At 42.0% G+C, this 26,977-nt stretch overlaps 1 protein-coding gene across 1 annotated transcript in view; it reads left to right on the top strand.

The window, feature by feature from the left end:
• Nsmaf (neutral sphingomyelinase activation associated factor) overlaps positions 1-26,684 on the top strand; it is a 56,100-nt gene extending 29,416 nt beyond the window's left edge. The window contains exons 13-31 of the mRNA XM_052176036.1: positions 1,214-1,390; positions 3,537-3,616; positions 4,552-4,642; positions 4,762-4,825; positions 5,853-5,904; positions 5,994-6,114; positions 6,500-6,631; positions 7,200-7,242; positions 7,727-7,890; positions 9,294-9,402; positions 10,665-10,723; positions 13,815-13,882; positions 14,582-14,649; positions 15,054-15,177; positions 16,843-16,926; positions 24,225-24,375; positions 24,718-24,820; positions 24,961-25,070; positions 26,038-26,684. Of these exons, the coding sequence (XP_052031996.1) occupies positions 1,214-1,390; positions 3,537-3,616; positions 4,552-4,642; positions 4,762-4,825; positions 5,853-5,904; positions 5,994-6,114; positions 6,500-6,631; positions 7,200-7,242; positions 7,727-7,890; positions 9,294-9,402; positions 10,665-10,723; positions 13,815-13,882; positions 14,582-14,649; positions 15,054-15,177; positions 16,843-16,926; positions 24,225-24,375; positions 24,718-24,820; positions 24,961-25,070; positions 26,038-26,132 (1,895 nt within the window). The 3' untranslated portion in view covers positions 26,133-26,684. The remainder of the gene's footprint in view (positions 1-1,213; positions 1,391-3,536; positions 3,617-4,551; positions 4,643-4,761; positions 4,826-5,852; positions 5,905-5,993; positions 6,115-6,499; positions 6,632-7,199; positions 7,243-7,726; positions 7,891-9,293; positions 9,403-10,664; positions 10,724-13,814; positions 13,883-14,581; positions 14,650-15,053; positions 15,178-16,842; positions 16,927-24,224; positions 24,376-24,717; positions 24,821-24,960; positions 25,071-26,037) is intronic.
• The last annotated feature ends 293 nt before the right edge of the window (positions 26,685-26,977 follow it).

The following is a 26,977-nucleotide window of genomic DNA, read 5'->3' as shown; positions in this document are numbered from 1 at the left end:
GCCTCCCTCCCCCTGCCCTCCAGCCTCCCTCACCCTGCCCTCCAGCCTCCCTCCCCCTGCTCTCCAGCCTCCCTCCCCCTGCCCTCCAGCCTCCCTCCCCCTGCTCTCCAGCCTCCCTCCCCCTTCCTCCAGCCTCCCTCCCCCTGCTCTCCAGCAGTTCCCCCTCTGCTCTCCAGCCTCCCTCCCCCTGCTCTCCAGCCTCCCTCCCCCTGCTCTCCAGCCTCCCTCCCCCTGCTCTCCAGCCTCCCTCCCCCTGCTCTCCAGCCTCCCTCCCCCTGCCCTCCAGCCTCCCTCCCCCTGCTCTCCAGCCTCCCTCCCCTCTGCTCTCCAGCTTCCCTCCCCCTGCTCTCCAGCCTCCCTCCCCCTGCTCTCCAGCAGCCCCTCCCCCCCTGCTCTCCATGCCCTCTGTCTTAGCATACTTCTCAGTTTGTTCAAGCTTTCCCCAAGGCTCCAAGAGCTAAAATAAAGAAATGCTTCATTTTTTAAAGCCTTTTCTGGTAGTTAATTATAAACTTGGTAAAAACGTAAGTAAGAATACATAAATAGCAAGACAGCCTATGAGCTAAGTTGTATGATATGTCCAGGGAAGAGTTTAGATTCAGAAAAGCAGAATTTTCTAAACAAAATGGCAAATCCACTCCTTTGTGGGGAAGTTGAGTCATCCCAGCCTTTCTGAATCTAAAGTTCTCACTAAGAGGCTATTTTTCCTTCCTGTTTGCTTTGGTTTGACACTTAATCCTGCTGCAAAATCCCCCTTTTCTTTGGAGCTTTGTGTTTTCTTTTTGAGATCATAGAGAATGTGAAGCTGATATACTGGCAGTGGCCCCCCTCTTTAGAATCTACAAAATTAATTAATTAGTTAAGCCCATATGGTTTTGTTCAGGCTTCATAAAAAATGTGGGGGCAGTGTGTGCAAGGGGCCGTGGTTCTTAAAGCTGCCAAAGCCCAGCACATGCTGTAGATCTCTGTTACCCACTGTGGACTTGTCGGCTGTTGTCACACAATATTTGTATATTCATGCCATATTCTCATGATTTGCAAAGTTATGTAATATCTGGGAGTGACTTGGTAGAAGTTCAGTTTACTTAATAATTTCTTTTCCTAGATCTTTGTGAGAACAATAAACAGTTCGGAAGCTAGTAGAAGGGGTCACACCCAGTAGCCTTGTTCTGACACATTAAGTCTAAGCTAGCCAGGTCCCCTCTCCCCTCAGAACACCATGCTGCAGAACACACGGCCGAGAGCTACATGCTGCAGTGGCAGCGAGGGCACCTCTCCAACTACCAGTACCTGCTCCACCTCAACAACCTGGCGGACCGCAGCTGCAATGACCTGTCCCAGTACCCGGTGTTTCCATGGATAATAAGTGATTACTGCAGCCCAGAGCTAGGTGAGTGCTGTTGTGCATGGGTTCCAGTGCGGAGCTGCTTCCAAAGGGAAGGATGTTGTCTTAGTTAGGGTCTTACTGCTGTAAACGGACACCATGACCATGGCAACTCTTATAAGCACGACATTGGGGCTGGCTTACAGGTTCAGAGCTTCAGTCCATTATCATCAAGGTGGGAACATGGCAGCATCTAGGCAGGCATGGTGCAGGAGGAGCTGAGAGTTTTTCTATATCTTCATCTGAAGGCTGCTAGTAGAGCACTGGCTTGCAGCCTGCTAGGATGAGGATCTTAAAGTCCACACCCACAATGACACACCTATTTCAACAAGGCCACACCTTCTAATAGTGACAATCCCTGGGCCAAGCATATTCAAACCACAGATGCGATTCCTTTTATATCATATCTCATTATAGGACAAACTTGGACTCATTTCAGTTTTCTCGCCAAAGATTGCCAGTTTCCATTTCAAAATATTGGACAAATGTTATATAGTGTTTTATGTGTATTTATACATTCTTGAAGGTCATACATAGAAAAGACGTGCATAATTTTAATTCAGTCTTCCTGCTATTATGTGTAAGTGTCAAGTTTTAAAATATTTAAGTTTCTCACTGAAAATTTCAAGTTAGTTTATTATTTTAAATTTACATTGAAATTTTAAATACAAAAAAAAAAAAAAAACCATCTACCTACTATGGACCATTTAATCACAGGAGAAATGGAAGTCATCCGCAGTCACATTATGAGAGGTGACTACACTCAGCCTCTGTTTACTATGACGAAATACCTGAGAAAGCCAAGTTATAAGAAGGAAGCTCGATTTCAGCCCATGGGTTCAGAGGCTTCAGTGATCATACAAGGAAGCATTAAGCAGAGCCAGGAGGCATGGCGGCCAGGAGGCATGGCGGCCAGGAGGCATGGCGGCCAGGAGGCATGGCGGCCAGGAGGCAGAGAACGAGAACAGGGCAGAGGGCTAGGAAGGAGACAGGCTGGAAGACATGTCCCAGTGACCTTCTCCAAAGGCTCTGCCTCCTGCTTCTCACTGCTTCCTAACAATGACATCCATTATGAATGAACCAAAGGATCAGTCCACTCACGATGTGTCCACTCACGATGTGTGCGGCCTCCTCATCCCCGTCTGATCGTCTCAGGAAATGCCAGTGTGGGCACACGTAGAGAAGTGTTCTCCGGCCACTTATCACAAGGCACACTGTCATATTTTTATGCCATTAACACTTCTTTCTTGTTCCCTTAAATAATGTTCCTAAAACTCGTTAATGTTGTAATTTTATATCATAACATTTTAAAATTATGTGTTATGAACAAAGAGTTCTTTTAACAATTTAGTGAATTGAATTTCTCATTAAAAGTGCTAACAAATTGTTTAGGAATATAAGATCATAATTCTTAGTTAATTTTCAAGTCATTGGTTTTCTAATGTTACTGACAGCACAAGATCATAGTCACTAATTCAGACATAGAACATAACATAAACCTTAGCAGAAGAATATGAGTTTGAAATTTGTTTTTGAGTTTTATTTGGAATTAGCCTTCCTTTGTTTTTTATTATAAAGTAATTTAAAAATGACACTCCTTGCTCCTTCCTTCTTTCCTTCCTTCCTTCCTTCCTTCCTTCCTTCCTTCCTTCCTTCCTTCTTTCCTTCCTTTCCTCCCTTCCTTCCTTCCTTCTCTGTGTTGGAGGTTGGGGTGGGTGGAGTACATACGCTATGCAGGACCCATGTAGAGGTCAGAGGACAACTTTGTGGGAGTCAGTCCACTCCTTCCGTTATGTGGATCCCAGGGATTGAACTTTGGTTGTCAGGCTCTATGGCAGGTGTCTTCACTACAGATTCATCTGGCCTGTTGCAAAAGCATATCATATTCCAGGTATCTCCCATTTATAGATGTTACTTTTAAGTAAATGTGGTTTTGTTTCTAGATTTTTCATCTTTGTTTTGATTTTGGTTTGGGGTTTTGTTTGTTTTATTATTTTTGTTGATTACTTGTTTGATTTTGCAGCTCTATAAATAATACAGGTGCTTAGTACTTGTGGGCTTATCTCGGGTTTTAGAACTACTTTGTAGAAGCCAGTACATTGGCTCATTTCAGGAGAGTAATGGTATACTGCTACTGTGTTTATATCCACAGATCTGTCAAATCCTGCAACCTTCCGAGATCTTAGTAAGCCAGTGGGAGCCCTAAATCCGGAGCGGCTGGAGAGACTGCTGGTACTGTGTGGGGCTCTCTGCTTCTAAGCAGTCTTGCAGGTCACGGCCTGTGCTTGCTCAGTAAATGGAGCTCAGTCCCTAGACTCAGGTGCGCCGTGTCAGGACGTCCTCACCCTTTTGCTGCTGTGACCCCTGTTTCTGTGTGCTTTGCTTTAATTTGGGAAGTGGGAAGACGATCTATGTGAATTATTTTCATACAGATCTTGTTTGATAAATTGCAAAAGAGGTACACAAATGTAGTTTGTATCTTTACCCCCACCCACCTTTAGCTCTGGGAAGTGACTGCGCTACCAGCCCCTCCTGTCCTCCCTTGAATCCAAGGATAAAAGACACACACAGAGTTTTTCCTTTACAACTTGCCTTCTTAGCACAATTGTTGGGTGCTAATATCTCCCACCCGGAAAAGCATGCCGTTGCCAATGTTTTTTATCTCAGTCTCCTCTGCCTGCCCTAAACTTGCTAAACTCCCCTGACCACCCACCAGTAGGATCAGTCTGTGTGGCCACTCCATTTTGAGATCTCACATGGTTGCCTGGTTCTCCTCTCTCCTGAACTCCAACTCCTGCCTTTTGTCCCCCTCCTGCCTCCATGGACCCAGAAGGCACACTTGCCACTTCTGCCTAGCAATTGGCCCACGACTTTCTTTCCTAACAGATCAAGAACCAATTGAGGAACAGGACCTTAGCATCAGAACCTCTCCCTACACACAAAATTACATCTGTTTTGTTGGATGTCAGCACCAGCAACACCTTAACCCTGGAAAATGAGAGTCCACAGCAGGAGTACTGCTAATCACAACTGCACTTTCTCTGTCCCTCTGTTGTTCCTAAGACAGGAATGGGGAATGTGGTGTGTCCGGCTCTCTGCTAAGGGTTGACTCCTCGGGCAGTTACCGACGCACAGTCGACATGGGGCTGTTTGTTCTCACGTTGTAGATGCGATACCAGGAAATGCCTGAGCCGAAGTTCATGTATGGGAGCCACTACTCTTCTCCAGGCTACGTGCTCTTTTACCTCGTTAGGATCGGTGAGGCCCTGGCGGCAGTGCCCTTTGAGCACTGAGCCATCTGCCCTTGTGTACTGTTTCATGTGGATTCTCAGACAGCTCTTCAGTCTGATTTAACCCTGATTTTTTTTTTCCTCTAGCACCAGAGTATATGCTGTGTCTACAAAATGGAAGATTTGATAATGCAGATAGGATGTTCAACAGGTTTGATAAAACACTTTACCATTTTTAAAACTTTCTGATTATATATATATAGTATGCTTGTTTTAAAATTGTAGATATAAACAAAAGTGGTAAGAAAAACAAAATCTGAACGGTCTGGAGCCATATACCTTTAAGCCTCAAGAGACAGAGGCAGGCAGATATTTGTAGACCAGCCTGGTCTTCATATAGTTCTCTCACAGCTAGGGCTACCTAGTAAGACCCTGTCTCAAAAACAAGCTATTTCTTTCAACCTTTTCCATAATGTGTGTATATATATATAGGAAAACATGTTTTTAATTATTCTAATTGTATTTTATGCATATGAATGCTTGCCTACATTGTCTGTATATATACCATGTGTATGCTATGCCCACAGGAACTAGAAGATTTTACTGAAACTGGGTTTACAGACAGTTGTGATCCACCATGTGGGTGCTAGAAATCCAACCCAGGTCTTCTAGAGGAGTAGCCAGTGCTCTTAACCACTGAGCCATCTCTAAAGCCCTAGAACAGATTTTTGTTTGCCTTGTTTTGTTTCAAGACAAAGTTTCTCTGTGTAGCCCTGATTTTTGGAACTCACTCTACTGTAGACCAGGGTGGCCTCCAATTCTGAGCTCTGCCTGCCTCTGCCACCCAATTGCTGAGATGCCACAATGCCAGGTCAAAGAACGAAGTTTTAGATGTATATTCTCCTGTCCTGTGCAGGCTGAGCAGCTTTTCCCCATACAATTGTTTTAAAACAGTGCTTTTAAGAATCACCGTGTCATGGTTTTGAATATACCCTAATTTACTTAAACTGTTATTCTCTATTAGACAATTAGATTTTTATCCCCAAATTTTATTCTTCTTAATAATTCTGTTATGGTGAAAGCATTAAAATTGGCTCACATGGATGTTCAAAGTTGTGTCAGTGAGAAAGCTCGAGCACCAGAGCCTGGAACAGTGGGGAGTCCGTGGAAGGGCACAGAGCAGAGCTGCTGCTGCTGTCTCCATAGCTCGGGTTAATCACACTCTTTTTCATGTCTAGTATTGCAGAAACCTGGAAAAACTGTTTGGATGGTGCAACGGATTTTAAAGAGGTAAGTAGCCCAGGAAGCTGGTGATCTGCGGGGCTTTGGTTTCTAAATGCTTTAAAGCATCTGTTGTATCCCTAACCCGCAACTCACAGTTGATTCCAGAATTCTATGATGAAGACGTCAGCTTTTTGGTCAACAGTCTGAAGCTGGATCTGGGGAAGAGACAAGGAGGGCAGATGGTGGATGATGTGGAGCTTCCTGCGTGGGCCTCAAGTGAGTGCCTCCTGAGGCGTGCTTCCCCAGGAGTGTGCTGGGGGGTCTGCTGCACTGTGTGGTTCGGGCGTTGTAAGCATACCTACCTAACTCACTAGACTCTGTCTATCCCAGTCAGAAGTGTGCTGAGTCTACATGGTAAGGAGCTTGATACGTGTGACAGATCTCAAGGTTGTAAAAATGGGCCTTGCCACTTGTTTTCAGGAAAAAAAAAAACTATGTAAGATGAAAAATAAACTCATTAGAAATATGTATGTCTTTAAAAGGAAAAAACATATGAAACATGCAAGTCCCTCTGAGTTTTATGTGCAAATGAATAGGTACAAGAAATGAAAGGAAATACAAAAGAGACGGTCTAAAATTCTGATGGAATCTTCTCTGACAGGTCCCCAAGACTTTCTGCAGAAGAACAAGGATGCCTTGGAAAGCAATTACGTGTCCGAACACCTTCATGAGTGGATCGATCTGATATTTGGCTATAAGCAAAGAGGGAGCGAGGCCATAGGGGCCCGTAACGGTATGTGATCCTGACTTATATCCCAGTTAGTGTCTTGTGAGTGTGACAAGCTGGAGTCCCAGACCTCAGGAGGCTAAAGAAGGGAGAACATGAACTCAAGACCAGCCTGGGCTCTATGTCCAGACTCTGCAAACCAAGTAGAATCTCTGATAGGACAGTGACATCGATGCCCATGAAGGCCAAAGTTTGCTTTCAATTAAGCAGGAAGAAGGTCATAGCAGTCGGCCTCCTCAGTCTCGTGCTCTCTGCCTGCTTCTCTGTCAGTAACGAGGTACTTGAGCTGAGTCCACAGGTGACTGACACGAGGGAGGTGCGGTCACTCCAGTGCTGTGACTCACCTCACGCTTCTCTAAAGGAAGAAGATACACGATAACAGCCCATCCGCCTTCCAAGCACAGCTGTGCTCACCAGAACACAACACAAGTTAGCACTTGCACAGTGGGAACATTAGTCAGTGTCACAGAGGAAAATTAGTTTCTTTGAGCACAGTTTTAAGTTGCTACATTCTGAACAGAGTGTATACAACTAAATGAACATCTTTTCAAAAGTCTCTGTATCTCTCCTTCAGTGTTTCATCCCCTCACCTACGAAGGCGGTGTAGACCTGAACAGGTACGCTCATGTTTACAAGGTTCTTCTGTTTCACTATAAAAAAGTTCTGTCTGAATTCTTAATATGTGTATTGAGAAGTTAAATTATGAAATTATTTATATCTTGCTTTCAGGGTGATAAAACACGGAAATAGGGGCCAGAGAGATAGTGCAGCAGTTGCCAGCACTCGCTGCTGTTTGAAAGGATTTGAGTTTGATTCCTAGCGCCCATGTTTGGCAACTCAGAGCTGTCTGCAACTCCAGCTCTGAGGAACCTGGTGCTCTTTGCTGACCTATTCAGGCACCCATCCACGTGTGGCATTCCCTCACCCACATACACAAATAAATAAAAATAGTAGAAATAAATCATGTAAGAAAGAACATATTATGGAAAGGCGTATGAGGAAGTTCAGCCCTTGCCTGTAGTGGATGTGTGAGATCCAGCTGATCTGCGTTGTTGAAACCTGAACCTTGTGCTTCATGTAATACACTGTTTCTTCCTAAAGCATTGAGGATCCTGATGAAAAAGTAGCCATGCTGACCCAAATTTTGGAATTTGGGCAGACACCAAAGCAGCTGTTCGTGACACCACATCCTCGAAGGATCACCCCCAGGTTTAAAAGTCCATCCCAAGCCTCCAGCTACAACACGTCGATGGTAGAGTCCCCAGGTAAGCTTGTAAAGCGTAAGTGTACAGCGGCCCTTTTGTCTGCTTTTGTGATTAACATGAAGCAGAGATGAAACATGGGCTCCTGAGTTGCACAGAAATGTTTGCCTTCGGAGGAAGCGTTGCACCGCTCCAGTGGCAGAGTCCTGCCTTTGTAGGTCAGGCCTGCCTTGGGCTCAGCCCCAAGGACCACAAAACAAACACACACACACACACACACACACACACACACACACACACACATTTGTTCTACTCCTGTCTCTGTTCTAGGTTGTTTGTTGAAAGAAATGAAGTCACTTTTTTTCTGGTCCTTTATTATGACTGTGACTGCCCTGGCTCCTTCCTTTTCTGTGGTTTCAAAGCTGCTGCTCTGTAGCAACACTGGCAGATGTATACTCCCAGATGCGCATGCTGTAGCACTCACCTACACCACACTCTTCCAGAAGCCTTGCCCTGGCCTTGACTCTGCAACCACATAGAGCTCCAACTGCTTTGCTTTTTAACTTGGTTCTCTTTTCTTTTCTTTTCCTTTCTTTTCTTTCTTTTCTTTCCTTCTTTCAACAATTTTTTTATCACCATGTGGCAACTGTGTTTAGAGTATCTCCTCTACCCAGGCCCCAGGGGCTACTAAGATAAACTTTAAGAAAGGAGGGGTCATGCAGGTCCATCCTTGTAACCACATTTCTTATCTCTTCGAGCCTCCCAGGAGGAGCCACGTGATGGCATGCAGCCTCTTCTCAGCAAAGTGTTTCCTTTTTGTTCCAGTTTTGTCTCATGACACTCAGGCATGCCGAGCCTTTCAGGCATGCTGCTACAAGAGTAGATAAACCCTCTCTCCAGCCTCTTACTGTAGGGCTTGAGAAGGGCAGAGTAAAGTTCCACATGAAGACACCCAGGGTAAAATCAGGTCACTGTCCTCTTTGTCACCAACCCTAACCACCATCATGTGACCACTTGAAATGGTAAATACTCCAGCTTCTCTTCAGGCAGAAGTGAGAGCATTACTTCTTCCCTTGAGGAACAAGAAGCTTTATTTGAGTTCTTTTTTTCTTTCTCCTTCTCAAAACTGAAATAAAGCATCCGTGTTCCTAGACAACTGTTGGGTTTTCCCAAGGAAGAGGCTGAGAAGGAAATGGCCAGTCAGAATTTTATTTCCTATGATGCCTAAGCAACTGGTCAAGTCAGCACTTTGCAAACACTAAGCAGCCTGGAGTTTTCAATGCAAGAGTCTGTGTATAATTGATTGTTTTCTTGGCTAATGCTGGGCTGGATGGCAGGTACCTTTGAAGGCATATTTGGGTGGGTGGCTCATTTTCCTTGCTCCTTGTCCTTGATAGAATATCCTGTGGGTCTGAAACAGTCGCCATTCTGTAGCTTACTGGTCACTTAGCAGGGGTTTCATGTAGTTTCTCCAGGGGAGGAGTCATTCGAAGACCTGACTGAGGAAAGCAAGACTCTGGCCTGGAACAATATCACCAAGTTGCGGCTACATGAGCAGTACAAGATTCACAAAGAGTAAGAGTGCCTCGGAGGGCTCCTGGCCAGCAGTTCCCAACCTGCTGTGGAGGGCTCACCAAAACTGGATGAACTGTGTTCAAGGATCACAGCATTGGGAAAGTTGAGACCCCCTAGTCTGTAAAAGCTGGGGGTTTGGCATGGGAGTGAACAATAGATGACAAGTCACATAGGAAAGTGTCCATCCAATGTTTCCTTCATTGGTTTCTATCCTACAAAATGTCTATGCAGATTTGTGAGGTCAGTGTAGCACAGGAGAATTAGTCTGGGCCACCATGCTCTCCCATCCTATCATTTCTGTCATATGTCGTTCTAGGATGAGATCGGGCTCAGACGGCCTGGAGGTTTGTACTTCCGGGCTGAACATACCACCCCTCAGATCTTAAAAATGGGAAATTATGGAACAAGCATGTTTGTCATCAAGCTTTGAATTTACTGATGGTGTAGAAAAAAGTACATCTTAAAAATAATAATACTAATAACAAGGCCAGCAAGGCCATGCATGTGTCAGGGTGAGAATTTAGGCCCCGAGGAGCCATGTGGGAGCCAGGCAGGTACGGTGGCCGTCTGTAATCTCAGAACTCAAGAAACAGAGACAGAGGGTCCCTAGGCAAACTGACTAGCGGGAGAGTCTAGGAGAGACCCTGCCTCAATGAAGTGAGGGGCGAGCCATCAAGGGAGACATCCATCGGCATCAGCTGTGGACTCCACATGCCCATCCACCCAGGCACATGCTAACTTCTCTAACCCAGCACCCAAGGGCTTCTAGGCAGCGACCATGTAGTCTAAGACAATGCAGTGAAGGTGTGAATAAACCTCTAGCGCTTATACAAGTAACAGTGACTGACCTCAGATGTTCCTCAGAGGGGCCTACTAGGCCCACATACATACGGTGGGCACCCAGTAGGGACAGTGTATTCTGCTTGGAATGAAGCCAGCGATGATAAGAATAAGTGACGTCACTTTGGGGATGGTCTGGCAAGCCCGGATTGTAGGAGAAACAGTTTCCACTTGCCAGAAATGTGTTCAGCATTGTCTGCTGCAGCTTCGAGAGCAAAGAGGGGGAATGTTTTCTAGTAGCAGGGACTTGTCTGAGCAAAGGAGGCCATTGCTAAGGATCGGCTTGTGGTGCAGGGACATGCAGGGAACCGTTCACGTGAGGAAGCGATGCAGACAAAATGAAGGCAGCCTAGTGCAAGCAAAGCAGACAGGTGTCCTCGCACACAGCTAACGGAAATCTATAAAACTCTGGTTTTCAACAGGGCGGTTACAGGGATAGCAGTGTCTTGCAATGGGTCTTCAGTCTTTACCACCTCACAAGGTAAGTCATGCCTTCCTGCCTGAAAAGCTGTTTAGCCTCAAGAGTCTGAGCTAAGCTTTCCTGGTATGTGCTGCTTTCACAGAAAATAGACTTTAGAAAAATTTGTTGTAGTTTGCCAAAAAAGGGAAAGATTCTGGAAGCTGACATGGTTTCCTGGATGAAGTCACAAGGCAAGAACTGTCTCTTGGCTATGGCCTTGCTTACTCCTGATGTCTTACTGCAGAGCTTCCTGGTCTGTTGCATGGCCTGCAGAACTCAGAGTAGCTTGGAGCAGTAGCCAGGGCTGAGGCTGACCTGGGCTGCTGTGGTGGTGCATGTTAGCTCATGGAGTGCAGATTTGCTGTTAGTTTTACCTTGATATTCAGCATATAGCTCTATTTTTTTTGTAGGATATAATATAGCATTGAATTCATATATTGATAATTTACTGTGCCTTATTGATAAGACTTAAAACTATATCTTAATGATACTTTGGCTTTCCTGATCTATGAAAACATTAGCAACATTCATCTCTTCCAGCAAGTGTGTTTTCCTGGAGGTGTGTGTCACATGTTAATTGAAGTGGGACCCAGTGAAAGAGGAATATAATTGCCTAGCTTTAGTGTCAGGACAGCCAGTTCCGACAGAGCTAGTGATTGTTTTCCATGAAGCTACTCCTCTTCAGTCCTAGATTACCAGAGGAAACTGTAGTTTCCACACGTGGTGTTTAGAATGATACGACTGTACAGCTAACCACGTCCAAGTAGATAAGGCACCACTACCATTCTGTTACTGTGCTGAGTTATCTGTGGCATTTCATTCTTTTCTCTTCACATACCATCTAGGATTCCGTAAAATAGAACTTTGCACAAAGTATACAGATGACTGTGTAGGATGCCACGCTGAACACATCAGCCTACCTACAGTGCTGCTCTGGGAGGAGGAGGACAGCTGTGTTTTGAAGATTTCCAGTGCTATGTTGACCATTTAGCAGCCAGCAGACCCTAGTGTCCTTTAACAAAGACTCTAGTGGAGTGGTTCTCAACCTTTGAGACCCCTTTGGGGGTCAAATGATCTATCCATGATGGTTGTATATCAGATATCTGGAATATCAGATATTTACACTACAAGTCATAACAGTAACAAAATTATAGCTATGAAGTAGCAACAAAAATAATTTGATGGTTGGGGGGGTCACCACAACATGAGGAACTGTATTAAAGGGTCACAGCATTAGGAATGCCTAAAACGAGTGGTTAGCGGGGGTTTCTCTGACATTGTCAAATCTTTCAAACTTTTCTTCTCATGTGACCGTTTGCTTTATGTTTATAACCATCAAGGCCTCAGATCTCCCCCAACTTATTAAGCACTGTACTACTACTTTGTGAATTTGCTAAGTAAAAGGATGAATCTTTGTTTTGTTTGTTTGTTTGTTTAATTTTTTTATTTTATTTATTTTTTTATTTTTTTGGATTTGGTTTTTCTCAAGACAGGGTTTCTCTGTGTAGCCCTGACTGTCCTGGAACTCACTCTGTAGACCAGGCTGACCTCAAACTCAGAAATCCGCCTGCCTCTGCCTCCCAGAGTGCTGGGATTACAGGCGTGCGCCACCACCGCCTGGCTGGGTGAATCTTTGTTAAAGTCAAAATTGTGTTTTTGTTTCTATTTCTGAAGTTTGGATTTTCAGGATTTATATCACTGGCTTATATACTTATGTACTTACTCAAGGTTAAGGTTTCTTCCTCTGATGCACAGTATACTTAGCTTTTGTGAACATTCATGGGACACCACCACCTGTGAGATTAGCACTTACGCTGTCTTTAACCTGGCAACTTTCTAAGAAGGAGAGCATCTTTGGTATTGAAAAAAGTGTCATGGCTGCTTTTGATTTTGTAAAATGGTCAAATTGTCTTCAGTAAGTGTTGTCGTGAGCCCTCAGACCTGCCTAAAAGAATCAAAAGCAAATTGGAAAGGTGTCTCAAAATTAATGCCACCCCTCAAAAAAAGGTCACATGCCATTGTGTTTTGTCTTCTGTGTTTGTTCTCGAGTTAGTGATAAGGAAAGAAAGTCTTCCTGAGGATCCAGGTTTATGAATTCAGTTGCAGAGATTAGGTTGAAATACGAAGTTTTATTGTAGAGAAGAAATGTATTCAAAGTTCATTCTGACAGTGTACCATGTTGGCTATCTAGGAAGTAGGTTATGCATGATGGGAGATCTGTAGCAACATTAAAGTAAATTGTGAGTGTCAGGTTTGTTTGTAGTACTGAAGGTCGCCTCTGAGACTTTTACCCCATGGTAGGTAACTGCTCTGTCACTGAGCCTCTCTTGTGGGTTCATAAGAGTTTGTGTTGGCAAATTTGCACAGGATTTCTTAGTCAAGGACATTAAACTTTTGGGTACCTTAATTCCTGCATTATTAATTATATTTTAATTCTTTTATAAGTTAGTGGTTCTCCTAGCCAGTGTATGCACTTGATTGGCATCTGATCTGCCAAGGGGCCCATAAAGCATTTGGCAGGCAGTTTATGGATCTGACTGTGTCTGCACCCCTGCTCCCTCCTGTTTGGTCTTCAACCTTTCTTTTCAACTCTGACTCTGTCTGGCAGCTTTATAAAAACAGGAGTGTCTTGGACTAAGCTCAGGATTTTCAGTCCTGCCTTAGGCACTATTCCTTATACAACAAAACATTTTTCTTTCTCAGTAGAAAGGAAAAATAAATAAAAATAAAAGTACTTCTCATCTATAAGTAGTTCAGAACAAGAATGCCACTCTATAATTAGGCTATTCATTTTAAAAAATTCCTATTGCCAAAATCTTTGTTTTCTTAAAATAAAAATCGGGCCTGCAGAGATGGCTCAGTGGCTTAAAATACATGCTACACTTTAGAGAATGGGATATCATCGTATACCGTGTCTGTGCTGCAGTTGTGGGCTTTCAGCTGATCATTAAGTATAGCTCATAGAATCTTAACATTGGCAAGGTCTCAGACTATTCAGTCTTATATACTTAGTTCTCTGTGAATGACACTGACGTTGCCTTCCAACAGTAAGTAAGGGCAGCTGTTCTTTGGCATCTTGGGAAATCTTTCATATCTATGTTCTGACTCTTAGATTCCACTTTGAAGATGTTTTCTAAGGAATCCAAAATGCTACAAAGAAGTATATCATTTTCAAATATGGTAAGTTCATTTATCAGCGTTATGGTAGAAGACCATTGAGGATTTGAGCATTTGCCTAGCTTGTACAAGGCCTTGCCTGAGTCTTGGATGGGGAGGGAGGGCTGGCAGAAGGGAGGGGAGGGAAGGATGCAGGAAGGAGGGAGGGCTAGTTTCTACTTGCTTCTTTCTAATACTAGAGTGATTTCATTTTAACCAAAAATCCTGAATACCCAGTAGAATTCTCCTTGTTAAGTCTATCTTTTCTTTTAGCTATCAGAAAAGAAATATTTCTATACTACTTAAATACTTTAGGCTCAGTGCTATAAAACAAGTTATTAAAGAATGTGCCTTATTTTTAAGGTCAATCATCGGGAGATTTTGTAATTTCATGAGGAACCGTGTATAATTTGCATAGGCATATATCTGTAAAACAGAGAGGGGCATTTCATTCTTAGGAACTGCCCTCCCACCATGATCTATTCCAGATTAGCCGCATTCCTCCAGCCCTATGGGAGCACAAGAGGCATCAGGATGGGTCAGTGTATTCCTGGCAAACTTGAGTATTTGGAAGAAAGCCCTACATCTAGACTTAGCCAGCTCTGAGCCCTGGGTAGCTATGAGGAAAGCTACTATAGAAAGAATCCGATATCAATCTTGTCATACTAGTGAAGGATCTACAAATTATTGCAAATGATTGATATCAACCCTTTTACATTTCAGGCTTTATCATCTTGTTTGCTTTTGCCGGGAGACACCACTGTCATAAGTTCTTCTTGGGATAACAACGTGTATGTATCATGCCTGTCTCTTTGTCATTAATTCTGCATACTCAGTGGCTGTCTCCATGTGGATGAGAGGGACAAAAGGCCTCCCACAGGGGTACATACTGGAGATGAGGACAGTATTACTGGATTCAAATGCCATTATTTTAGTGTAAGAATTTCTCCAGTTAGAATCTATTTTTCTAACTTTTAAAGTCAGATGAAATGTAGCTAAGACAATTGAGAAATAATCTAATTTCAAATTCAAATGTTGAATATTTTTCATTTAATAATACAAGAACAAGAAATGGGTAATTCCAGTAAGCCTTGGTAGTTTAGAATTTAAGAAACAATATTTGTTTCTTAAATGCATGTTTAAGAATTTAAAATTAAGCTTGGATATTATTTTAATAGTTGTTGTTATCTTTTAGCTATTTTTATTCCATAGCATTTGGAAGACGCCAAGACACACTGATGGGACATGACGATGCTGTCAGTAAGATCTGCTGGCATAACGACAGGCTGTATTCTGCATCTTGGGACTCTACTGTGAAGGTTTATATACACTTAATATCTGAAAATGTTTGATCATAAAATATTGCGAGCCATTCAGCTTCCTATCAATATATTCAATCACTTTACTTTCAGAAACTATGTAAATAATATATAAAGATATGCTATTATTGCCTTTTCTTATTATCATTTTTATTTTTTGATAGCTTTATACATGCAGATAATGTATCTTGATCATATCCAAGACAAATCTCTCCTTTTCACCCTGGACTCTCCCAGTACTTCCCCCTCCCAACTTCAACTCCTCCTCCTCTTTTAAGCCCAGACTCCAATTAGTGTTGCTCGCATGGAAAATGGATGTAGGCCATCAATAAGAGCTTGTGTAGCCCATCAGATGCCACACCCTTGAAGGAAAATGGCTCCCCCACCCCACAAGGTGCCAGTAGTTTCTTAGCTAAGGATAGAGCCTCATGGGGCCCCCTCTTATTCAAGATGGAATATTGTAGAAGTCTCATGCAGGTAACCACAACTGCTGTGAGTTCATGAGAGCCAAAGCCATGGTGCATCAAGAAGACAACACCTCGTAACGCTCATGCCCATCCTACAGACTGTTAGGACCTCTGTGCTTCAGGGAGCAGCTCCTCTGACCCAGGCTGAGGGCAGCACCTATCTATGGGTCGAAACATATATATTAGAAGGCAGATTTGCCGCTTGGCTCTTCAGCAGAACAGCAATGATGGGCTTTCACCTAAGGCCCTGGACTTCCCCAGCAGTGGACTTTTGACCAGGGTAATAGGACAAGACATGAATCCCTCCCTCTAGCGTAGGCTTCAGATCCAGTTGGAAAGCCATCGTTGTACAAAATAGGCGCACTTTGACTGGCCAGTCAGTCTAATAGCACACAGGGTCCACTGTTGGAAAAATCTATTCATCTTCAGTGACTGACACTGAAAGCTAGCCAGCAGGGAAGAAATTTGTAGGTTGTTTCCAACATGGTTCCTATATCCTTCAATACAAGTGTGTAGTGTCTTCAGTAATAGAGTTTCACTATGCATTTCTGCGCAGTGTTCACCTCGGTATTGACAGGCCTGATATTCAGAAACAGAATCTGAACAGAATCTTGCTTGATGACTGGAATTACTAGTTGATCAGTTAATCCTATCAGTGCAAGTTGAAGAATCATAAAGATCAGTGTATTTGAATGTGAAGCAAGCATCCATGTACACATTCCCTGTTTCTGTGCTCCAGGATGCCACGGGCCTTTTCTTCAGACTCTTACATGGTTTTCCCATGCAAGCCCCTCCGGTGCTCTTAGGTTTCCAGTTTGATTCTGTGTACAAGAATAAAAACAAAAAAACCAGAAAGAAAGAAACAAAAACTGTTACTGTTCTTTGCAGAGTTTTTCTCCAAACTTACAGATATGTTTCCTGTATATAATTTTAGTAACTTGGAGGTTCAGGTTCCTTACTTCTTGCAACATTAGAACACCCCCACACTTCCATGTTCACATCCCCTTGATCCACACGGTGCTTCGACCGCACCGAGCAGCACATTCAGGGGAGGGCATGGGTGTGGAGGCCCACGGGGAGAAGCTGGGCCTGTCCCAGCATCCATTGGCAGGCAGGCTGGATGGAGGTTTTTTTCCAAATGTGTTGAAATTTTTGTATTAAGGTTTAAAAACACCTTCTGCAATGTGCTCTGTCCTAGGTGTGGTCCGGGGTTCCTGCAGAAATGCCAGGCACAAAACGGCACCAGTTTGACTTACTGGCTGAGCTCGAACATGATGTCAGTGTGAGTCCAACAGCAGAGCTCTAGGTCCAGAGGGGGGGTGGGGAGTAAGTACTTGGATTTGTGTATGGTTTCCCCCTCCATTGTCCTTTGCATATTAGGGATCATAGGCAAGGTCTTTGGATGACCCTTCTGCCTTCCTTTCTCTCTAATTTGTTCTTTTGTACTTTCCCCTGAGAATTAACTTCTGTTCCCAATTAATTTTCAAAATGTCAGTTCTAAGGTGGGACCCAGTGTCTTCATGCTTTCTGAACTAGAAGGTGAAGGGACCAACTGTTCAGGAGACACCTATCCCAAAGCTGAGAACAGTGACAAGCTGTCTGGGATGGCCCACAATGCACACAACCTTGTAGCAGAGCCAAAGAAAAGCTTGTTCCTGGTATTTTTTTAGGTCATTCTGCTGTGTCCTGGCCTGGAGTGTACAGTACTGTCTTTGTTCAGCAGCTATGAATTGATGCTAAGTTTTCAGTCTTCAAATTATGAGGTTAAGATACTTAGTATTCAATTCGAGATGGTATTCAAATGGAGAGATCCGTCATTCCAGAAAGCCTTCAAACAATCATGGATCAGCCCAGCTGCAAGCAGTTCGGCAGCTCCGTATGATGTACTGTTCAGAGTTAACTTTGTAAGATGTTTTTAACTGAAACAGAATCACATCATTTTCTACCCTCCCTTTCTTCCCTTTTCCTCTCACCTAACCTCCCTTAAGACCCTGCCAAGCCCCCCTTTCAAGTTGATAGCCTCTTTTTAAAAATTGTTACATACATGTAACATGGGTATATGTGTATGTACAAAAGTATATAAATACATCCCACTGAGTGTGTTTTTGCTGATGATGTGTAGATGGTCTCAAGGCTAACTACACTGAACAACCATAACGAGGCTCCTCTCTAGGAGAGGCTAATCCTCCCTCACCCGGCAGTTGCCAGTTGCCTGCAGTTCTGTCTGTGGTGAGACCCTGTACAGTTTTCCCTTGTCCACGTTAACATGTCCATTGCTGTTACCACTGTTCCAGCCTGGTTTATGTAGCCATTTCTCAGAGAGATGATTTCACAAGCAGCTTCCTGGTATCTTGGATCTCACTCTCTCTCTGTCCTGTCTTCCTTGTTGTTCCTTGAGCCATAGATGCAGGAGCTATGATATAAATGTATCGACTGGGGCTGGGGTCCTTACAATCTATTTTCTGTGATGGTCTCTGTGTGCTGTAAAGAGAGGCTTCTTTAATGATGAGTGGTAATTATACTTATCTGTGGGTGTTAGGATAAGTTTAGAATGTAGTAACAAGTTACTAACAAAGTGGTTGTAGTGGATTCTTTTCTAAAGCCATGACGTTACTAGTCCCCTAGTTTAGGAATGCTTTCCCTCCTGTTAAGGAGGCCTTCAGTCTAACGAAATAGCTGTTGTTTGCCACTGATACGTGAGTGAGTGCCACCTCCTGTGCTCTCATGCATATCTTACCATGCCACAATTATCTTGGTTCCTAGGTGTTGCAGCTGGGTAGGACTATTCAATTGCTTCCCCCCCCCTCCCTTGGCAGCTTCCATAATAATTTCTGGAACTGTGGAAGCAAGGCCACAGGAAAGAAGCTTTCAGATCAGATCCAGCTCAAGTCATCTAAGTGATGTGTCTTATCTAGGATGTGAAGTCTTCAGGAATAAGCGTCCACCCTCAACCCCTGAGAGGCAACCCAGAGCTATATCAATAATCTATATTCTTTGACAGTCACCTGGACTACCATAGCCATTCAAAAGGCAATGTCTCATGCTGGTACTAGAGTATTTGTTAGTCTATGATTCTTGTGGAGAGCACTATCAGTTCATGTAGCTCAATTGTGTGTGTGTGTGTGTGTATGCTTTCATATTGTATATAATATTGTGTATAATTTTACGTCAATATAAAGTCATGTGATTCCTTGAGGCTTTATCAAACAACCTTGGTATTTGCCCCTCATCTCTTCTGTACTGACCTCCCTGAGCTGGAGCCCTTCTTCATTATTCTGTTTCCCATGCCACCTGTACCTGCCATGCCTCCCACACACCAAGGGCTCCTTTATATTTCCCTGGTTTCTGTGTTATATACTCACATCTGAAGATGAGCTAGGAACTGCAGATAAGAAAGAACATGTGCTATCTTTCTAGGTCTTGGTTTACTCACTCAATATAATCTTCTCTAGGTCCATTGATTTACCTGCAAATTTCATCTTTCTTTACAGCTGAATAGTATTCCATTATATAAGTACCACATAAGTACACGTTTTCATTATCCCATTTTCTGTTGAAGGACATTTAGGTTGCATTTCCTAACTATCATGAATAAGGCACTAATGGGCATGGCTGAGTGGCACAGTGGCATCTGTGGCACAGGATGCGAGAGTCCTTTGGGCATATGTCAGAGAGCTTGGTCATTTGGTAGATGAATTTTCAGTTTCTTGAGGCTTCTCCACACTGATTTTCAGAGTGGCTGCACCAGTCTGCATTCCCACCAACAGTGAATTCAGCAGGTTCCTTTGTCAGTTGCTTTGTTGTCCCTGCGTGCCGATCCTGATGAAATCTCAAAGTTGTTTTGATTTTTCATTCCCCTAATTGCTAAGGATGGCATACACTTTTTGAAGTATTTTCAGCCATTTTTATTTCTTCTCTGTTTAGATCCTTAGTTCATCATTCAATTAAGTCATTTGTTTCCTTGACTCTGTTTTTTTAGTTCCTTTTATATTCTGAATGTTAATCCAAATGTTAATCTGAATATTAATTTGCCCAGTTGACTGTTTCCTTAGACATATGGAAGCTTTTTAATCTTATGTAGTCCTGCTTTTCAGTTGCTGTCCTTAACTACTTGGCCAATGGAGTCATGTTCAGAAAATTCTGATACCTGTATTTTCTAGGGTACTTGCCTATGTTTTCTAGAAGTTTTAAATCATATAATAACCAGATGACAGTACTTATGAATACTAATATTTATATTTGTGTCTTCTCCTTTATTCCTTTGGTCTACATGTATGTTTTTGTATCAGTAACAAGTTTTATTACAAGTATGGAATACCAGTCTCTCCTTGATTCTGCTTTTAGTTTAGGATTGTTTTGGCTATCTGGGGGTCTTTCCTGGTTCCTCTTGAATTTTAGGATTTTTGCTTTTTTATTTTCATTTTTTTTGTTTGGTTTTTGTTTTTGTTTTCTTGAAGGATGTTGTGAATATTTTGATTGGGATTGAATTGAATATGTAAATTGCTTTGGTAAGATAGTCCTTTTCATAATACTGATCATGAACTTGGGATGTCTTTCCATTTTCTAATGTCTTTCTCAAATTTTCTTCAGAGTTAAAGTTTTCATTGTAAAGGTGTTTTACCTCCCTTGTTGGGTTTATTCAAAGATATTTTATTGTGTTTGATGCTACTGTAAGTACAAGTACCCATGATCTATCTATCTATCTATCTATCTATCTATCTATCTATCTATCATCTATCTCTCCCCCTCCCTCCCTTTCTCCCCTTCCCTCCCTCCCTCCCTTTCTCTCCCTCCCTCCCTCTCTCTCTCTCTCTCTCTCTCTCTCTCTCTCTCTCTCTCTCTCTCTCTCTCTCTGCTGATGTATAGAAAGGCTACTGGTTTTTGTAAGTTGATTGCGCATGCTGAAATTGTTGTTTCTCCAAGTTTTATGGTAGAAACTTTGAGGTCTCTTATGTACAATATCACACCATCTGCAGATAGGGATCCTTTCCTATTTGTACCCTTTACATTTCCTTCTCTTACCTCACTGCTTCGGCTAGTGCTTCTAGCACTGTATTGAAAAGGACTGAGGGAGTGGACAGCCCTGCCTTGTTCCTAATAAAGAGATTGCTTTAAATTTTCTACATTTAGGATAATGTTGGCTGTAAGCTGGTCATATGTCACCTTTATTATGTTGAGATACGTTCCCTTCAGTCCTACTATGCTAGGATTTTTATCCTGAAAGTATTTTGGATTTGGACAGAGGATTTTTTTTTGTGGCCATTGAGATTGTGTATTTTGTCTTTAAGTCCATTTATATGACTTACTATGTTATTTACTAGTGTGTTGAACTAGCTACATTTCTAGGATCCAAAACTAACTTGATCTCTTGGATATGTGCTTGTATTCAGTGTACCAGTATGCTGTTGAGGATTCTTTAGGTTCAAAAGGGATATTGGTATGTAGTTTTGTTTTGTGTTGTGTCATTACATGATTTGGGTAGTAGAGTAATACTGGTTTCACAGAAAAGAGTTTAGGAGTGATCCTTTATTTTTATGAAGAAAAGAGGATTGGTTGTGGTTTTTTGAAAACCTGGTATTTCTACTGTGAATCCATCTGATCCTGGTCATTTTTAGTCAGAATGATGGCTTTTTCTTACCATTTCAATTTACTCCTGTATGTATGTATGTATGTATGTGTGTATATATATATATATATATATATATATATATATATATATATATATATATATATGATATTTTGGTTTTTTTTTTCAAGAGTGAGTTTTTCTGTGTAGCCTTGGCTGACCTAGAACTTTCTCTGTAGACTAGACTCACAGAGATCTACCTTCCTGTCTTCAGAGTGCTGGGATCAAAGGCATGCACCACCGCGGCCCAGCTGCCTTACTGTTTAATATAGATACTTGAATATAAACTTCCCACGTAGGACTGCTTTCAGTGTGTCCCACAGGTTATGTTTTCATTCTCACTTATTCTCAACAATGTTTTCTTTTAGCCCATACATCATTGAATAATGAGTTGTTACATCTCCATGAGTTTATGCACTTTTTAGTTTTGTTTGCTGTTTTATTACATAATGGCTGCATAGGAGACATTGGATTAGTTCAAAGGTTTGGTTTGTGTGCCAGCATGCTGTCTATTCTAGAGAAGCTCCTATGTGCTGCTGAGAGGATATATATTCATTGGTATTTTGGTAGAATATTCTATGGATATGTTAGAACCATATGAGCTAAGATAATATCCTGAAGTTTCTCTGGTTTTTTTGTTTGTTTTGTCTTGTTTGTCCAGATGACTTATCTACTGAAGAAGGTGGGTTGTTAAAATTATCTACTATGATTGTATCTGTGTTAATCTGTCTTTAATTCCATTGGTATGTTTGTAACTACATTTGGCACATTGGAGTTTGGTGTATATATATATATGTATGTATGTATGTCTAATATTGCGATATTTTTCTGAATAATTGATGTCTTGATTAGGATGAAGTACCTTTCATAGTCTCTTTAATTAATTTCTGTTAGATATCTATTTTTTATGTTAGAATGGCAAACCTGTTTTCTTCTTTATCCTACTTACTTGGAATACTTTTTCCATTCATCCAGGTAGTACCTATCTTTAAAGCTGAGAATTTTTGTAGACAACATATAATGAATTTTATTTTTTAATCCACTAATATTTAGTTATTACTTAAAGGTATGTGTAGACTGCAGTGTGTTTGGTTTTCTCTGGTCCTGTTTGTTTGGTTTTATTAAATTAGGCTTCATTTCTTCTCTTTCTCGAGTGACCTGGCTGTGCTTGGCCGGGCCTCTCCTCTGTTTGGTTTTGCTATTAGGATTCTGTTTAGTAGCTCTGCTTGGTTTTGTTCTTTAACTTGGACATGTTTTTTGATTTTTCGTTTTCCAGGATGTTTAGACCATGGAAAGTTTTTCTTTCTACTGCAACTATGGCACACACTTTTGCCGGATACAGTAAAAAGTTGGCAGTTGGTCTTTTCAAACGTGGGCTGCATTGTTCCAAGTTCTTCAAGCTTTCAGAGTTTCCACTGCAGAATTAGGAATTGTTTTGTTTTCCTTTGCATGTGACTTGTTTTTTTCTTTTGCAGTTTTCTCTGTTCAGTACATTTAGTGTGTTTCGACTGTGATACACTGTGAGATGTTTCGTTTTGGCTCCTGCCTAGTTGAGGTTGTGTGTGCTTCTTGTGCCCATACCTTCTTGTATGTGTATGTCTTTCCTTAGATGGTGGACGTTTCCTTCCATGATCTGGTCTGTGCTACTCTCTTGGGATTCTTTTCATTATGCCTATAATTTGAAGATTTGGTCTTTTGATGATGTCCCATATTTCCTATAACATCTTTCATGTATGTTAAAAAGTTTCATTTTCTTTGCTTATTTAATATAGATCCTTGATATCTTTAAGTCCTGATATTGTCTTCTGCTTGGAAGATTTTTCCCCTGAAATTTCTTATTGGGTTATTGAGTTTTTCAATTCATCTTGGCTTCTGTTTTTCTTCAGTTTCCATTTCTTGATTAAATTCAGTTTTGAAATCTTAAATTATCTTTATTGACATTTCTTGGATGTTTCTCAGGTTTTTGTTATGCTCATGGACTTAAATGAAGTGTTTGTGTCTTCATTAAATTCCTAAATGAATTATTTGATAAAAAATTTGATTGTTTTTAAATTGTACCCCAAGGTTCATCTAGGGAGTTCAGTAGAGAACACTTCTAGAGGACTAGTGAGTGAGAAGACATGGTGCTGTGGTCTGTTTATTTGTGATTTGACCTGGGCATGTGGACTTCTTTGATGTGTCTGGTGTTAGTCTGGTCTTCCTTAGATGGGGCCAGTGCAGGAGATGCACCACCTGAGCTAGCTCAGGTAAAGCTGAGGGAGCTGTTTAATTGGACCCAGGAAAGAATGCTTCCAAACCACAGTTCTAGATGTAGGCCAGGAAAGGAGAATTTACAGATGAACTTACTGCTGCAAGTCTACAATTAGACAGACACAGGTTGAATGGAAGAAGTTAACTTTTTATAAAGATTGTGTGTGCGTGTATGTATGTGAGAGAGAGAGAGAGAGATGGAGGGAGGGGAGGGAGGGGGAGAGGGGAGGGGAGGGAAAGAGGGAGAAGGAGAGAACGCGCACCTGAGTGCAAGTATTCCTGGAAGACAACAGGGCATTAGATCTGCTGGTAATTGGAGCTACAGGCGTTGTGAACTACTTGGTTTGGGTGCTTGGAACCTACATCTAGTTCATTTACATGAGCAGTGTATGTTATTAACCACTGAGCCATCTCTACATTCCCACAGACTTAATTCTTTTTTAGACTATTTTATGCCATTTGAGAATAGCACTAAAACTTCCTGAATTATTTCACATATTTGTATTTTTTTTCTAGCATCCTTAGAACTTTACTTCATTTTAAGACAAACAGCCATTTGATAAAGTATTGCTAAAATGTAATACAATCACATTAGCTGTACCAGCACATTGCAATTTTTATCATTGTGTGTGGATATTTTAATGAGCCTGGGATATACATAGTTAATGAGTAATCTGACTCAATTTATCACTATTTCTTCTTAGGTCAATACTATCAATTTAAATGCTGTAAGCACACTGTTAGTTTCTGGCACCAAAGAAGGCATGGTGAATATTTGGGACCTCACTACAGCCACTTTATTACACCAGATTTCATGTCATTCAGGGACAGTATGTGACGCTGCTTTTAGCCCAGGTAGGTGTTTTCAATACAAATGACAGTTCACTTGAACTCTGAAACTAGAAGTTCAATAGAATAACATTCCTTACTGATAAAGAGAGGTTTTGTCTATAGGCTGGTTCATGTGTGGATACATGTACTTTGGCACTGTTAATTTATAAACTGGATATTGCTTTTAATTCTTCACCTGGAGGAATCAGCGTGGATGATGGAAATGAACTCATTATCCAAGGGTCATCTCCACTGAAAACCAAATAAACCATTTCAAGAATACAGGGAACTCAAGGAAAATGACACAGGGAGTAGATTCAGAAATCAAGCCACATTCTGAAGCAGCTGCTTGTGTCTTTGTGGTAGATAGTCGCCATGTCCTCAGCACAGGCGTAGACGGCTGTCTGAATGTGATGGATGTGCAGACGGGCATGCTCATCTCCTCCATGGCCTCCGAGGAGCCGCAGAGGTACAGTTGCCGTGTGTGTGTGTGTGTGTGTGTGTGTGTGTGTGTGTGTGTGTGTGTGTGTGAGATCATTTCATTTGGTCATGTTTGACCAGGGTCACATACTTCTTTTATGATGGACTGTCTCCTGATCATGCTGGCAGGTGCTTTGTCTGGGATGGAAATTCTGTCTTATCTGGAAGTCGGTCTGGTGAGCTACTTGTTTGGGACCTCCTTGGAGCAAAAGTCAGTGAGCGGATACAGGGCCACACCGGTGAGTGGCGTCCAGTTACCTTCATCTGCCCATGAGCCCTCTGACGCAGGCCCTATTTCTAATAGGGAGGACTCTCTTAGGCAGACACTAGCCCATGTGTTGTCTGCGTTAACATTTCCCCTGCACATTCTGATTGCCCAGTGGTTATGTCCTTTAGTTTCCTTAAGGTTTATATTTGCTTTGGCCTCTGAAAGAAGTCTTTACTTTCACATAGAGAATTAAAAACTATGGCAAAGCTATATGAGTAACTGATTTTTAAAAATAACACAGTTCACCAAAAGACAATGCAGAAGTGAAGTACCATGGACACTAAGGTCTCCTAGCTCCTGGTGTCAGGCTGCAACCCTACATGCCAGGGGTGGTTTGGCAGGGACTCCCATGTGGCTCTTCCTGAAAGCACTGTGTGGACAGAGCTGCACAACACGCACAGTATCATGGACAGCTCTTCTGCTCCCTCCCCTCTCTCTCGCACACTGCTGGAGATCCCCGTGTAGTGTGCTCACACCGCACACTCTCCCGGTCCTCTGGAGGACTGGCTTAACTGAGACGAAACTGCCTAGCTAAACTCCCCCTCCTTAAGCAACTTTCATATGCTTTATTTCTTCTTAAACCTATATCTTAAAGTTATATAGCTATGCTTCCCCCATCCGTTTAGGTTTCTTAACAGCTACAGGTTTTATTTGAACCTTTCAATGGAAAAGACATAAAATCACATGGCTGGCAACAGGCTGCCCACTTACCTTTCCATAAATTTCTCAGTGTTTCTTTTTACCATTGGCAAGCTGTGTGTTTCCATCTATCATTTTGTGTTCAGATTCATAGTGAAATGGCTCACTCCTTATAAGTTCTTTGTAGAAGCAAGTGTTTTTAAACTTGATAGTTTATAACAGGAACACAGAGCTCAGAAGTCAGGATGGCAGGCACCACGTCTGCCTTTGGTTGCACTCCTAACAGAAATGTCTTTCAGGTGCTGTGACATGCATATGGATGAACGAACAATGTAGCAGTATCATCACAGGAGGGGAAGACAGACAAATTATGTTCTGGAAATTGCAGTATTAAGTGCCTTTTCCTCTCTATCAAGATCAATTCTACTTAATGTATTTTTAAACCAAACTTTTACTGGTGAATGTGCAATGATAGTACTTAGAAGTTTTACCACACGAAGAATTTGTGGTTTCAACTTCCTAAATCATGGTGACTTCATTCAAAGCCATCTGTTGTCATCCATTAAGCAGATAAAACATGGCAGTGTTCGGGGAAAGGACAGAGGACCGTCACACATGACAGCAGTTAGAAGACTACTGGGTATTTAGGACAAGAAAAATACCCAGTTGGACTGAGGAGCATCAGCCAGCACTGGCCAGCTCAGTCCCCAAGGTGTAGAAGCCTCTGATCCAAGCTGCCCAGCTCTGATGGTAACGCGGTTCTTTGATGTGTTTTCATGGACTGGTTCCTTCCTGCAGTGCTGTGTGCCCAGATTCTACGAATCTGGGAGAGGACTAGCTGTTCTTATGACAGTAAGTCTATTACTGTGTATAGCAATGGTTTATATTTCATTACGCTACTAAATGTTCATCTTTTCTACATTAAAAATATTTTTCTGTAATGAAAGCACTTTTCGTCTTATTTCAATAATTTAAGAATCACAAAAGTATTAACCCTTCTACAAAACCATACTTAATGACACAAATACAATTTCATTTCTTTTGGATCTACATTCAGAACCAAGTCCAGAAAGCAAGGTAGATAATAAAATGGGAATTATAAATTTCTAACAAAGTAGCCTATATAGAAACTGCACTGATTTTCTTTTTACATTCATTCTCTCAACAGCAACTACAAGATTAAAAATTTTCTGTGCCATTGGAAGCATGGTTAGAGTGAAAAGGAAAAATTCTTGAACC

Source organism: Apodemus sylvaticus, chromosome 3, assembly GCF_947179515.1.
Source record: "Apodemus sylvaticus chromosome 3, mApoSyl1.1, whole genome shotgun sequence".
NCBI classification, from domain to species: domain Eukaryota; kingdom Metazoa; phylum Chordata; class Mammalia; order Rodentia; family Muridae; genus Apodemus; species Apodemus sylvaticus.
The sequence above is the reverse complement of the archived record's forward strand: the minus strand, read 5'-3'. Positions and strand labels throughout refer to the sequence as shown.